The following is a 14,538-nucleotide window of genomic DNA, read 5'->3' as shown; positions in this document are numbered from 1 at the left end:
TAATCAGTGGTTATAATTACATACCCTCCAACTATTAAAATGGACAGCAATTCATCCGTCACCATTTACATGCATGCAAATTATAAATAAACTAAACCGAACCCATTTAAGCAGATAGCCGTTTAAAAACTGAGTGGAGTAAATTAGAGGATCGTAGATTGACAACAAGTGATTATTCTGCTGGGCGCTACAACAGGGTGAATAAAAGTACATGCAGTAGAAGTAGTAGTAGTAGTAGTAGTAAATAAAATGATAATAATCATACTGGTCGTAGTTATAATGGTGAAAATGATGATAATAATATATATAATAATAATGAACATAGTAACAATAAAAATAGCAATATTGATAATAATAATGATAATTATATTACTAGTTATAGTAAACAAATATATATATATACAAATTTATAATAATAATAATTATATCATATTTATAATAACACTAATTATAAAAAATAATAATGATAATAATGGTGTTGTTTACTCCGCAAAAATCTTCACGATCAATGCTATTCCTCCTAATGACCCAGCAATAACTATTACCACAGCAATTGCCAGGTAACCACTGCAATATGAGAGGCGATTAGCAAATCACTACTATTATAACTACGACTACAACTTAAATCAACATAGAGGTTCATATGATTGGTGATGTAACTTGAAATAAGTTCTTTGCTCTCAAACAGGGGGGGGGGGGGGATATGAATTAGGTCTGAAGAAGCTTTCAGTACAGCAAGTGAAAGCTTACCAAAACAGGTAACATTTCAACTGATTTTAAAGAAAGAATATGTATCATACTCCTTCTATTTGTGGTGGGCAATTCATTTCATTTTTCATTTTTTACAGAAGGGGAAGGTGATCGCATCGTACAAACTTCAAGAACCTGTAGGGTTACATCCAACGATGTGGAGATTGTACTGGAGCACTTTTCAGATGGAATTCTGGCCTTCATTAAAGACTGGTTTTCCATGAGAGACAAACGAATGTCCTTCATGCCTTTTCTTCAAAAGATTATGCCACAGTGTAGGGAGATGATGCTCCAGTTTCGTATGGTCAACAAACCTCATGGAAACTCTTGGGTATGGCATACATATCTGTCGTACGAAGTAATCTCAAACAAATGTTTCTATAAAACCCTACATCCATCAATACTCATCATGCATTGCTCACTAAAATAATAATAATGCTTAGATTGGATTGGCTTCATTGTTATTAACATGAAAGACTTAAACTAAATCCTTGCCATTTGTCATGACTACAAATCCATGTTAAGGAATTAAATGTATTCAAAGGTTCGGTTTTGCAGGGTGATTTGTGTAATATGTATTAACTTAGCTTTCAGTATGTAGGTAGTCCATAAAAAGATTACATAACTTGACCAGGTTAATAATGCAAATAGAGTCATGACCTGGTTCACCCACACTTTCCTGCACTCTACAGTGTGAGTAAAAAAAAAGGTTTACACCTAGAAAACTGCTAATTATTTATAAATCATCTATGAACATTAAATTACTATCCATCTTATGAAAGAATGTTTTATCCCGAATTATTTAGTACCAGTTTTGTGTGGTATATGTTCCGTGACGCTTGGATGAACAGGAGGCATTGTTTGCGTAAGTGCAAAAATCGACTTGAGCCAAAGTTGCTTAGATGTGATGTTTGAATACAACAATTAGGATTTTGGTATTAATTCGGTCATTGCAGATCCAAATGATATCCCTAACCCAAATTAACCATGCCACGCATATCAAATATCGAATATCAAATATCAACGAACATCTTTGCGTGTGTTTCTGTGACTTTGCTTCTGCAAAAAGCATATGCAATGCATCTAATTTGATACATTCAATTAGTCCTCTCACTTTAATCCCAACATATTACATACTGTAGGCATCACTATATTGGGCAAGTAGATTTGTGCTCTCTCGTAAACAATGCTTCCTGTTCATCCAAGCGTGAACACACACCACCAAAAACAAAAAATACCGAAGCATTTGGGATAAAACGCTTTTTCATAAGATGTAGAATAGTTTACTGTTCATACATGATTTATTTTTTTAAATAATTAGCAATTTTCTAGGTGTAAACAGTTTGTTTTACTCACACAGTAAACACTAGGGAATTCCCGGCAGCCAAGTTTTGTCACGTTGTGCCGCGTTTAGTCACGATTTCTTCACGACTGCTGCGCATTTTGTCCCGTTTTGCCACGTTTTTTTTAACGGTTCTCACGCCAAGGTAGGTTGTATGGCAGCCGTTTTGTCGCGTTTAATCACGGCTTCCCGGCGTGTGACGGTCAACGGGTCCGGCGCGCTACAGCGCGTTGCGTTCTACTACGGTCTGACACAGCGCGCCAGATCTGGGAGCGAGTATATAAAAGCCAGGGCCGGCAGGGGAGCTTCATTCGAGCCTGAGCATTCGACAACACAATAATGCATCTACAATACGAAGAAAGAAGACCAAGCTTTGAAGAAAGAAGGCCAAGCTATGCCACCGAAGAATCCAAGACGTACGAAGCCCCCCCCCCCGTCCCGCACCACCACCACCTGTAGATGAGCAGGTGCAGCCTGAACATACCCGCCGTTCACCGCCGCCAGATGAAGAGGAGCGTGCTGCTGCTGCTGACCATGTCCCGGTCTCTGAACTGAACCTGAACCTGTGGCTAAGGAGGCTAAAGAAGATGCACCTGCTGGGAGGAGGGCAGAGCGAAACTTCGTGTCTTGTCTCTCGTTGGCTGGTGTTACCCTTCCTAGGATCTCGTCGAAGAGCTCTGGAGGCATCCTCAGATAGTTCTGGAAGGCGTTGACATCTTCGGTGGGGAGCTCTCTAGAGAAATGATGGGTAGTGGCCCAACTGTTGCCTTCTATCTTCCGATTATCATCTGCGCGCATCCACTTGGATCTTGGTCTTCTCATCCGCCTTCTTCCCGCCAGATGCACTCTGGCCTTGCCTCTCTGCAACTGCTGCTGGCCTTCTTCTTGATGACGCAAAGACTGGATATATGCAACCTTCAAACATGCAAACAATAAATCCTCTTCATCTTGGGCATTCATGATGTTGTCTCGTCGAAATATCAGGATAGTACACTTATTGATGTTGCTTGGGAGGCCTTGTTTATATGCAACCTTCAAACATGCAAACAATAAATCCTCTTCATCTTGGGCATTCATGATGTTGTCTCGTCGAAATATCAGGATAGTACACTTATTGATGTTGCTTGGGAGGCCTTGTTTATATGCAACCTTCAAACATGCAAACAATAAATCCTCTTCATCTTGGGCATTCATGATGTTGTCTCGTCGAAATATCAGGATAGTACACTTATTGATGTTGCTTGGGAGGCCTTGTTTATAACGTGGGCACAAACGTGCTCCAAAGCTGCACGGCGTCCACGTATAATCCGTAGAAAGCCCAGACAGAACATGAAAAACGTGTCAGACCTTGATCAGAACGTGAGAAACGTGAGGGGCCCAACACAACGCGACGGGCCAGTAGGGAACGTAACGGCATTCGTGGTAGACCGCAGGCCGCACCGTAGTGGCCCAGTCTTGGTAAAGTTACAAGCAGTGTTAACTGAAAGATGTGTATGGGACTACGCGACACGTTCACGATATCTAGATGGTCCAGATAGATATAATAATTTACCAAATATATCAATTAGTAGGCAGTTTCCCGGCAAAATTTGTATCATCGCGTATCAGTCAAAACAAATATTCTTTCACATGATTGGTAATAAGAGCTTCCATTTCATTTTTTTGAGAGGGGGGGGGGGGGGGGCGTTTTCCAAACTGGTCTATTCCTTTAATGTCTATTACGTCTATCCCATTTTGTCTATGGTGGCCTGAAACCTGAGTGATGTGGCCGCCGGGAACATAATGTAAACGGAGCATGATTCTCTAAACCTCTCTCTTAACAATATCAAGTAGATTACGCTTCCTCTCAATTTTTCTTCTATCCAATTGAAACCCAACAGCCGTTTTTCACAACTACTTGTGTTCTTTATAAACATCGAATTGTCACATTACTTTGTCACAGAGAGATGTTCATGTAATCGGAGACCAGGCAGAATATCAACCCGTTAAAGATGATGACGATGAGATGAATGTCAAAGATGATGATATGGCAGTCATGTGCCAACTAAGTGATAGAGCCACACTTACAGAGGTAAGAATCCCCCCCCCCCCCCGCCTGAGTTTTTAGACTGGTATCGACTGTATTAAGAATAGTTTGTATTCTAATTATTTATTCCCTACATCTTATTGAATAAACCTTAATAAGTCGACCAAGTAACGCATGATGACACAATTCATTTCTATTCCGATCGTCTCTATAGATCATGCCCTCATTTTAGATTCACTTGTAATTTTGTAGTCGGCTTTTTCATATATCAATTATTCGCCTGCATTATGTTCAAGCATATAAAAACAAATGAGGGTGTGTTTTTTTAAATTTCAAAATCCTCCTTCAAGGCCTACTAAACAGCTTTTTAAAGAGTTTTAGGGGGAAGTCATTTATTAATCCTAAATGATTTGTATTCATAATAAATCATTAACGGCAAAGGGGCCGACTTGCAGATTTGTTTACAACCACGATGTACAACATAAAATAATTGAGGCAAGGAGGAAATAAAGAGGGAAAATGATAATTTAAAGGAAGGAGTGGAGAAAGTAGTAAATGGGACACAAAAGTGTTAGTGATCACCGCATCCCCCACGCAAGACAATAGGGACTTTTAGATTGAGTGGACGTGAAGGGCGTGAACGTTCACTGATCATGCGTGTCCACGGAAAGCCGTTTTAATATGTATTCCTATTTCTTGATAGCAAGAATTCAACTTTTGATATGATTTTATGTTGTAAAGCAATGGTAATTCTTGATATCGAGAAAATGATTTTCTGTTGTATAGCAATGGTAATTCTTGATTTTAAAAAATAGGAAAATGTTAAAACGGCTTGCCATTGACACCCATGATTAGTCGACGTTCACGCCGTTATCGTCCATTCAATCTAAAAGTCCCTAATGTGCCATTCGGTGATGGTGGGCACATAAAATAATTACCATAATTATATAAAGATGGCATGCTCCGGCGTTTAACAATAGAAAATTTTAGATTTGCACATCGACATTGTGAACTGCTACGTGTGACGTTGTGCCTTAAAAGGAAGTCACAGTGCCTTAAAATGACGTCACACGTAGCAGTCCACCATGCCGACGTGCAAATCTAAAAGTCCCTAATAACAAAGTATATGAACCGACAATTTCAAACGTCCCGAGTGGTGTTTAATTTCAACGAAATGCAGGCTGAGCTGTACATTCAGGTTTGCTTTACGCAGATGCTCGACGCTAAGAGATTACAAACAATGGCGGTGTTCTTTTAATACAAACAAGTAACCCGTATGACAGTAGAGACTTTTAGATTGAGTTGACGAGAACACGACGAACGCCGACTGATCAATAACTGCCCATGTTGACTACACTAAGGGAGTTTACAGATAGCACATGGTACAAATGATCCCAAATATCCACAGATCTTTTACACATGAAGAAGTTCCACTTTGAGCATTTTAGAATAACAACTGCCAAAGTCCTAGATGTGCTTCATGAATACCTTTTGTTTGACCTCTTGAAAAGAATACTTCCACCTGCGTATCATAGAATGTACCGTTGGTGCATAAATGAATAATGTTACATAACTTTCATGAGCGCATATCTAGTATTCATCTCTGTGGGTTTTACCATTTTGGAACAAATGACCTTTATCTGCCCATGCGCAGATTGTATCTGTAAACTCCCTCATTATAAATCTTTTAGATTGCACTCGACGATATACATGCATGCAGGAAGTAACACTATGAACATCACGGACAAAGAAAGAGGACAAAATATACAGTTCCTCATTCTACCCTCAACAAAAGAACATCCCTTCACTGCTATTATGTAAAAATATGTAGAACAGGTGAATATGCATGTGACACCTGTTCTACACATTTTTACATAATAGCAGGGAAGGAGTGTTCCTTTGTCTACCTGAGGAACTGTATATTTTATGCGCACGCGGCATACTAGTACCTTGAGCATGTAAAGGCGCTATATAAATACCAATATGTATGCATGTATGTACTAGATTTAGGAAAATCAAGGTTGACGCATTCTCGATCGCCGACTGAGACGACGTAACACATGCGCAGTGCCCTAAAATGACGTCACACGTTGCAGTCAAAGCTGTGGACGTGCAAATCTGAAAGTCCCTAGTAGTCTTATTCAGACGGAGGCAAGTTACCCTGGGGTGTTAAGAGCTAGTCGGGGTAAATATGGTGAGGTAGGTGTAAAGGCCGAAGTAGTGACCGTCTAAACGATGGTCGTGTTGGCTACGCCTACCTTTTCCCCGACCTATTTACTCCTGGAATTTTCCGGGAGTAACTCGCGAACACGACCAAGTGTAGCGTATGTTGACCGTGTGGATGATCTCACTTACACCCGGGAGGATATGTGACCTTTCACGAGCCATCTATACACAGCGTTTGGCCAACTTGGTATCACGGGGTCACAACATGGCGTATATTAATTATTTTGTTTTGTTTTTGCCCAACAAAGCAGTAGTCGCCACATATAGTGTCCAACTTGAACCGGGTTAGCCAAACTATATGTGTAGATGGCTCTGCGTGAGTTACGCTGATCGGTGGAAGGTCGTGTTAAATCAATCGTTGGAAGTTGGTCCGGGTAAGAGCGTGTGGACAACTAATGGTGTAAGTGAAATATACATGAGGTATTTACTGCTGCAGGGATGAATTGTCGCCGACTAGCAAAACCCTGTCTCAACAAGAGCAATCTAATAATGCGATAGCAATACTCTGTAAATGTCTCTTCGTTATGTTATAGAGAGTTATTTGGTTGTTTTCTCCTGCAAGGGAGGCAAATATTGCTCATGCTTCATGCGGCGGCTCAGATTCTTATTCAAAGACAAGCACATAGCTGTAACTTATCTATTATCCTACCCCCCCCCCATAGTACCAGTGTATTTTATTCTTAAAATGCAGATAATTATCTTTACTTTTGCATGTTATGTAATTCATGTGTAATCCCCTACAAATACATTCATTAAAAATTGTGTCAATCATATCTTACTGCGAATTGTATCATATAAACGCTTACTTAAATCAATTGGCAGAATGTCGATGCAAGCCTCATCCGAAATACTAAGCATACCGTCTACTTCGATTTGGATTTTAACGGGAAAGCAGATGACCTGCCGGTTAAGCTGAAAGTGATGCAGTCGATGATTACGAAGGACATCAAGTTCAGAACACATGTTCTTGCTCATCGAGGTGGGTTATATTTTGTTATGCTTATTTCTTTTGTTCGATTATAGTAAATGAGGCTCCGTACTTCACTTTGTCTATAAGCCGTAACTGTATTAACAATGATACATTTTTGGGGGAATTGATAACCAATACATTGAAGTAAAGTTTAATAACATTCGGTAATCATGTTTACCTCCAAAGTCCAAAAAAATTTGAAAGGCTACTGACGGATAAGATATAAAACGGGAATCTCGACTTCGGTTCTGTTTATTTTTAATATAACATAACTTACCTTCGACTGCAAATATTTTCAAACCGATCGAATTTAAACCAAGTTCCAACCTCTGCGAGAGGTTGGGAAACTCTTTGGCATTGACGGACGTTATGAGTGTCATGGACCCTCATGAACTTTAAATAAAACCTTTGAATTTCCTATTCAAGGAACATATACTATGTTCTTTGTCCTTTTTCTTAAAATGTTTATTTTGTTTTACTATTTCTCTTCACCTCCAATATTAAGAAAGATGCTTAATGTAGATGTAAGGATTTTGCTTACATTAATCAATACAAATGTATACGATTTAAACTTAAACTCACCAACATGAATTATATTTTGATCGTTAGCAGATGACAACAATATTAAATAAAATGAGGCAAAAAATTTAATCAAAGACAAATTATGATTTGTCTTATTGAATCGTAATTAAATTGTTAATGTAACATGAATATAAACACGATAACATGAATATAAAGAATTCGTAGTTTAACAAAGTGAACACAATTTCCCACTCTTGAAATAGGAATAACCGAGACATCACCAGGAAAAAAATATTCCGCATCCCCGAGACTGTCGGCATCCACATCAGTCGACATTCCTCCTCATGGTGTGTCAGCCGCAGCCGATGAAGTTTATACTTCTAAAGCCAAGTAAGAATTGTTTACTACGCGCTAATGTCGATAAACGCCAATCCCTATTTTAATATCATTAATGGGATAATTCATTTCTTACACAATGATATTCCGATATCGTTTTAGATAAGTATCTAGTGTAAGCCAGGCATGGATCAAAAGGTATAAGCGAGAATTATCATTATTGTTTGCGTTCTGTTTCAATATTTTCATTTAACGATTTAATTTGCAATGCCATCGTCTAAGTCCAGTTTAACTAATAAACAGATTTGTATAGATAAATATAATTTGGGGATCTTACTGGAGTGAGAAGGAAAAGAATAGAAGAATACAATTTGAAAGGATTTGAAGAAAAAAAAACGTTCTCTTGACACTCATCAATAATTTTTATTTCAACTCCTGACATCCACGCTACACAAAAAGAAATATACCTTATAATAATAAAATGAGAGAGACAAGAAAGATGAAAAGAATTAGATTCCATGCTTATGCTTCGGAAATATCCGGGAAATCTTATCAGATTAGGTATTTATGAGGCACGTTATACAGTGCGTCCCAGAAAAAACGAAACCGAGAATTATCGGTTTTATTGTCACTTAGTCACATTTATAATTACTAAATGACACATATTTAGAAGGCTATTATTTATGATTGAAAATCCAAATCAAATTTTGCGTTTGTCAAACGGTTTTTATAACACTACAGTCTATAGGGGAAAATGAGTATGGTAAAACCGGTCACTCAAAGATTTAAAAACAAATTTTTTGAGGCACTTCTTGATCATTTGGAAGCGCGAGTTTTGTAGGGCTTCAATATTACACCATATCACAGACACTGACTACATGTAGGGCCGTGCATCTCAGATTTAACATTGTTAAACGATGCCATTAAGAAACAGAACGGGAAATAAACATAAAATAGAATAGGATTCTAAAAATTCGAATAAATTACATCGTCCATTTACAGACTTATGTTTAACATTCTTGACAACTCAGAATAACAGCGCCAAAGCAGACCAATATGTAAAAGTTGGCCTTCAGATTTAGGTTCGCCCCCCCCCCACAAAAAAAAGGGAATACAAGTAATATAATATAGATGATAATAAAATAACAAGTAGACACAAATATATAAACATGATTATGAAAACATTTAATGTGTAAATAAATAATTAATTAAAAAAATAATGCTTTACAAGGCTTCAAATATTCAAAGATAAATGCTCCAAAGGCCTTCAGAGCTTACAAAAGAGTATCTACCAAAAGCTTAAAGAGAATTGAAATATAGATTGACGAAGTCTCCTCTGACAAATCAAGCTCCTAATTTTAACTTTTAAAAATTAAATTATCAGATTACATCCCCCTCAATTAATGGAGAGCTGCTTAAGGAAATTGTGACAAAACGTCTAGGCATTTATGCTTTAATATGCATTTGTATTTTGTAACATTACTTTGTTTCAATTTTGTTGAACAAAACATAGGCTGCTTCTGAGCCCTATTTGTTGGTCTCCAGGGAACGTATTATGTCATGACTAGCACCATGTTATTAAAAACACATAATAGAAATATGGTGATTTCCTTTTATAAAACAAATTTACCTCAAATCACTTTTTTTTCCAGTGATACAATGACCATCTGATGTACAAACGAACATGCTTAAGAGCGTTGGTTGCTGTGTGGTCTACTAAGACACATACACACACCAATGACATATCGGACTTTGTATTAACAGTTGTTTGTCTGTTACCATAACTTCATTTTATGAGGATTATAATTATACCAAGGTTTTGATTCCTAGTCGCAGCTCAAACAGATGGAATATGGTTTATTAAAGAGCCTAAGTAGAACTTTATAGTCCGTATATGTATGTATGTTGATTGAAAAGAGAAAAGAATGAGAGTAGGCACATTATCAAAAGCCGATATCTGCTGGAACATTAAAAAGCTCTTGCATGTACATTGCGATTAAAGTGGAATACCGGTACTAGACATACATGCACATGATATGATATCACTCAAATGCAAACTTCAACAACGGCGTCGAATGCTGATTTTAAACAGTTGTTTGATGTGAGTGCGCGGAGTGTACATTGGACGGTGTGAAAGAACCCCACAGACACCCAGAAGTGTGATCACTAAATACTGCTCTTTGCTCAAGCTGATTATGCAACCATCTTTTTTTAATGTTCATTTGATGCTGATGAGAACACATCCAAAAATCAAAATATATTGTTATGGAAAGAAAATATCGATCTCATCCAATAATCAAATGGATGAATTTCGTAACATGAAATTAAACATATTTATGGAGCGGAATATTATTTTGCTGGTAAAACCACGCGTCGCTGACGTTCTTTATAAATGAAGCGATATTCCTACGAGTATAGGATTACGCCTCTTCCACACGACTGCCAGGAGCGTAATACGGTCGAATATTTCGCAAGGGGCGGGGCATAGATGATACCCTCTTTGTCACTCCAGTTCGGATAAGCTAGAAGCCCCTAGACCCCAATCCCCCCCCCCCCCACCCCCTTCCCGGCCACCGCACAATATATATACTGGTTGTATATGCTCATAAATATTGTTTTGAACTAATAAAGCTGAATAAGTTGATCTGCATTGATCGAAGAAAACGAAAGGTAAAAGCAAAATGTTATCATGTCAATCGATTGTATAGAGTTCTGCCTTACCTCTAACATTCTCACCTCTGACATTTTTAACTCTGACATTTTTCCTCTAATATTTTAACTCTGAAATGTCGACATCTAATCTCTTTTTTTTTTCTTCTTTTTTTACCTTTGTCTGTTTAATTGTTTCTTTTATATAAACAGGAAAGTGAGCGGCGCGATGCTAAATAATTTGGCAAGATACATTCCAAGCTACGCCTACATTCAGTTTAGTGAAGAGCTTGGAATCGAGCACAACCAGGCCAAGAACATTGTGGTTAAGTATAGCAGCGACTATGAGAAGGCAACGAGGGAATGCATGGGGATATGGATGGATAAATCAACCCGTAGTGTGGCTGACTTACATGATGTTCTGAGAAAAGTTGAACTTGGGGGTTTAATTGTTCACTTTAATCAACAACAATAAAAAGGATACGCCATATGGGGGGGGGGGATTGTCGGTTAACAAACACTTGCGATCGCGAACTGATATATATATATATTTATATATACAGTGTATATGTATATGTATATATTTAAGAGATTATTATGTTTTGCGAGGGAGGGGATACGTATTAGACCCAAACACAAGAATAAAAGACTCTGTTGACATGAATAGAGGTGACAAAGATCTTTATCCCATCCGGTTCCTTCAGGATATATATCAATATAATGTATAATGATGTAATTAGGCAGCCATACATGAATGCCAATGGAGTATTCTCATATTCTTTGAAAGTGAAACATGTTTTGAATTATTTTAGAGATTTTTTCTTTCATGAAGTGCAATGTGTTCTTTTTTACACTTAGTTATGCCTCCGCCCACCGAAAGTGGTGGAGTAGGCTTCATGTTTCCGGGTTGTCTGTCTGTACGTCCGTCCCGCTTTCTCTTTATCGCAATATCCCAAGAATCACTTACGTTATGAACGGTATGTATCGCCATAGAAAGACAATCTACTTATATTGTGGAGTTACTAGGTCAAAGGTCACGGAGGTGAACTTATGACATTTCAAGTTTTTGCTTCTTTATCGCGATATCTCAAGAACCACTACAGATGCTCAAAGTTGTTGATAATATGTATCACCCAAGGAAGACAACCTGAAGATTTTTGGGGTAGGTCAATGGTCACAGAGCTCAACTTCTGATATTCAAATTATGAGTCTCGTTATCGCAAAATCTCTAGAACCACTAGAGATATCAGGCCCAAACTTGGCGATGATATGTATTATCCTTGGAAGATGATCTGACCAGTTGGCATTTGGTTATAGGCTTTTTGTTTTAATCATGATATGTCGTGAATACAAGCACCCATTTCCAATCATTTCCGAATCGTATCTAACCTTTGACTAGGCCCGAAATTCAGGTGTATTAAACAATTCCATGATTACGTAATTATTACAAATGGGGCATCATTGTACTATGGAATAAACAGGTTTTTCAATGCTACCAAGATTAAACGTCAAGTATGATAATGATATTCTAGTACTTAGGATGATAGACATCAAAGCTCAAAATTGACTGCAGAACTTGTTGAGGATTTATATCCATCCTTATCAATAAAATTGTGTAAGAGAATATAGGTTTGCAAATTTCAACGACGATTGCATAGTAGACTTGGGTAGAGATTGGATTTTACTGCATAAGTCTGCACATTATATGAGTGGATTTTCTATGCATACATATATATATATTGTATATGATATCATACTGATAATGGATTTGTGTGCATAAGTCAGCACATTATAATGATGAATATCCAATGCATATGAATGTAATATCATATCATACTGAGATTGGGTATTGTGCATAAATCTGCACATTAAATCTAGTGGGTTTTATATGCCAACATGTATATATTTTTATATATCATATTGAGATTGACTGATATGACATGTCATATGTTTTTTTTGTGTCGAAATTAAACTTCCTCAGATATGACGCAGTAAACTGCGGTGATTTGTTTGATTACGTATAAGTGCAATACGCTTCACCTTTTTGTATCTGATTACACAGAACTAAGTGAGCACATTCGGGAACTTTTTTACGCGCTCTAGATAGCTGTTCATGTTATACACCATTGTCAGAAATTCATGGCGTGTATTTTTTCGCGGTTTACCGCAGCATATTAGACCAAGCCTTAAATGGATAGTTGAGTTATGTTGCAGAGGGCGCTACACAATTGTTCTTGTGTTGGTGAGATAATCAAAGACTGAGTGTCAAATTTGAAAAAACATACAATTTAAATGACAAAATCCTCTTTGTTTGATCAAAATCGGTTCAGAGATGGCTGAAATATGGCCATAAATATAACCATTTCTAATATTTGTGTACCACCACAAATATTACATAATTTGAACCAGCCGTTAAGAAAACGAAAAGCGCCTTATACGTTTTATTCAGCCAATTCCGATAGTGGTTTTTTGTTGGCTTTTTCGTGCTGGTATAATACTCACAACCAGAAGGCCCATGTATTGTTATTATTAATTAATTAACGGTCACCGTATTTTCGGGAAAGTAGAGCTGAATTAGTATGATCGTATTGGCTCAATTTCACACATTTTGGGGTCTAAAATTACCTTCATAGCAATTTTAGGGCCTAAAAGGGCACTAAAAATGTCATAAATAAGAATAAGAGCAACAAGCATGCATTTTGAAGGCACTTCGGTCTTAAAAAAGAACACAACTACCCCTGTGTACAAATCTCAACAGCTTTTCGAGTTTCGTCAGAGTGCGTACATCTCCACTTATCTATGCCAAACATTCAATGTAAATATTATTGTATAGGCCTAAAATCATATCCACGAAAATAGAATTGGAATTTAGAGCAGAAAGTCTTCAATATTCCCTGATACATTAGTAATCATAATTTCCAAATCCTTTGTAGAAGACTTAGCGCAGCCTGTCCACAGACTACTTATTACACATGAGCTCCAATAAAGCAATACTACATGTTTTTAGCAATGTAACTTACGCGCTACTGGATGAATAACAATTTTCATTAAATTATGATTAGTCTTGATTAGTATGATATCACATATAACTGTACAGATTACTTGTCTGTGCATAAAATCTACACTGTTAATAGTTTCTATCTTGTGTATATTTTTTTTAATATCATGAGTTTAGATTTGTATGCATCCGTCTGGTGAATATGATAGTGAATGTTTAATGAGTATGCCATAAAATTATGATGTATTGTGCGTTGCTGATACGGGATTTTTCTGCATAGGTTTCCACATATATTGTGAAATGAAGCTCATGGTATGTAGATTCATTTAAGATGATTTCTCAGTTTTAAGTTCATTATATTTTCTTACATAAACATGCACATGCCTGCACATGTTGAATATCCAGTGTATTTAGATCTGGAATATTATAATATCTCGAGTTTAGATTTTCATGCATAACTCTTAACATAATGTAAAATGTCCAATGTATTTATATTTCGTATAATATACCATATCGGTCTCGAGTTTTTTAAGATTTGTGTGCGTAAGGCTTCACATAATATAGAATGTTCTTCAGGATATATTAAAATACCACATCTCAATTGACTCAGGATTCTTGTGCATAAATATGCACACAATTTTAACTGTTTTAAATGATATATTTACTCACTGTTGATGTTCGATCTTTGTACAAAAGGCTGAACATTTTTATTGCTGAAA

General features: G+C 37.1%; 1 protein-coding gene across 1 annotated transcript; it reads left to right on the top strand.

Moving 5' to 3' along the window:
- Positions 1-850: 850 nt before the first annotated feature.
- LOC105446027 lies at positions 851-8,230 on the top strand. The gene is made up of 4 exons (XM_030993930.1): positions 851-1,081; positions 4,035-4,163; positions 7,167-7,323; positions 8,100-8,230. The coding sequence occupies exons 1-4, from the start codon at positions 971-973 to the stop codon at positions 8,228-8,230; spliced, it is 528 nt and encodes a 175-aa protein (XP_030849790.1). The 5' UTR covers positions 851-970.
- The last annotated feature ends 6,308 nt before the right edge of the window (positions 8,231-14,538 follow it).

Source organism: Strongylocentrotus purpuratus, unplaced genomic scaffold, assembly GCF_000002235.5.
Source record: "Strongylocentrotus purpuratus isolate Spur 01 unplaced genomic scaffold, Spur_5.0 spur5_scaffold_20, whole genome shotgun sequence".
Taxonomy (NCBI): Eukaryota; Metazoa; Echinodermata; class Echinoidea; order Camarodonta; family Strongylocentrotidae; genus Strongylocentrotus; species Strongylocentrotus purpuratus.
Note: the sequence above shows the minus strand (reverse complement) of the source record. Positions and strands in the feature narration are given on the sequence as shown.

What these genes read in the sequence shown, in the direction of transcription:
- LOC105446027 (XM_030993930.1), top strand. Translation starts at nt 971, where the DNA reads ATGAGAGACAAACGAATGTCCTTCATGCCTTTTCTTCAAAAGATTATG. An exon ending in AACCTCATGGAAACTCTTGG is followed by an intron (nt 1,082 to 4,034) that starts GTATGGCATACA and finishes ACTTTGTCACAG; the next exon opens with AGAGATGTTCATGTAATCGG. An exon ending in ATAGAGCCACACTTACAGAG is followed by an intron (nt 4,164 to 7,166) that starts GTAAGAATCCCC and finishes ATCAATTGGCAG; the next exon opens with AATGTCGATGCAAGCCTCAT.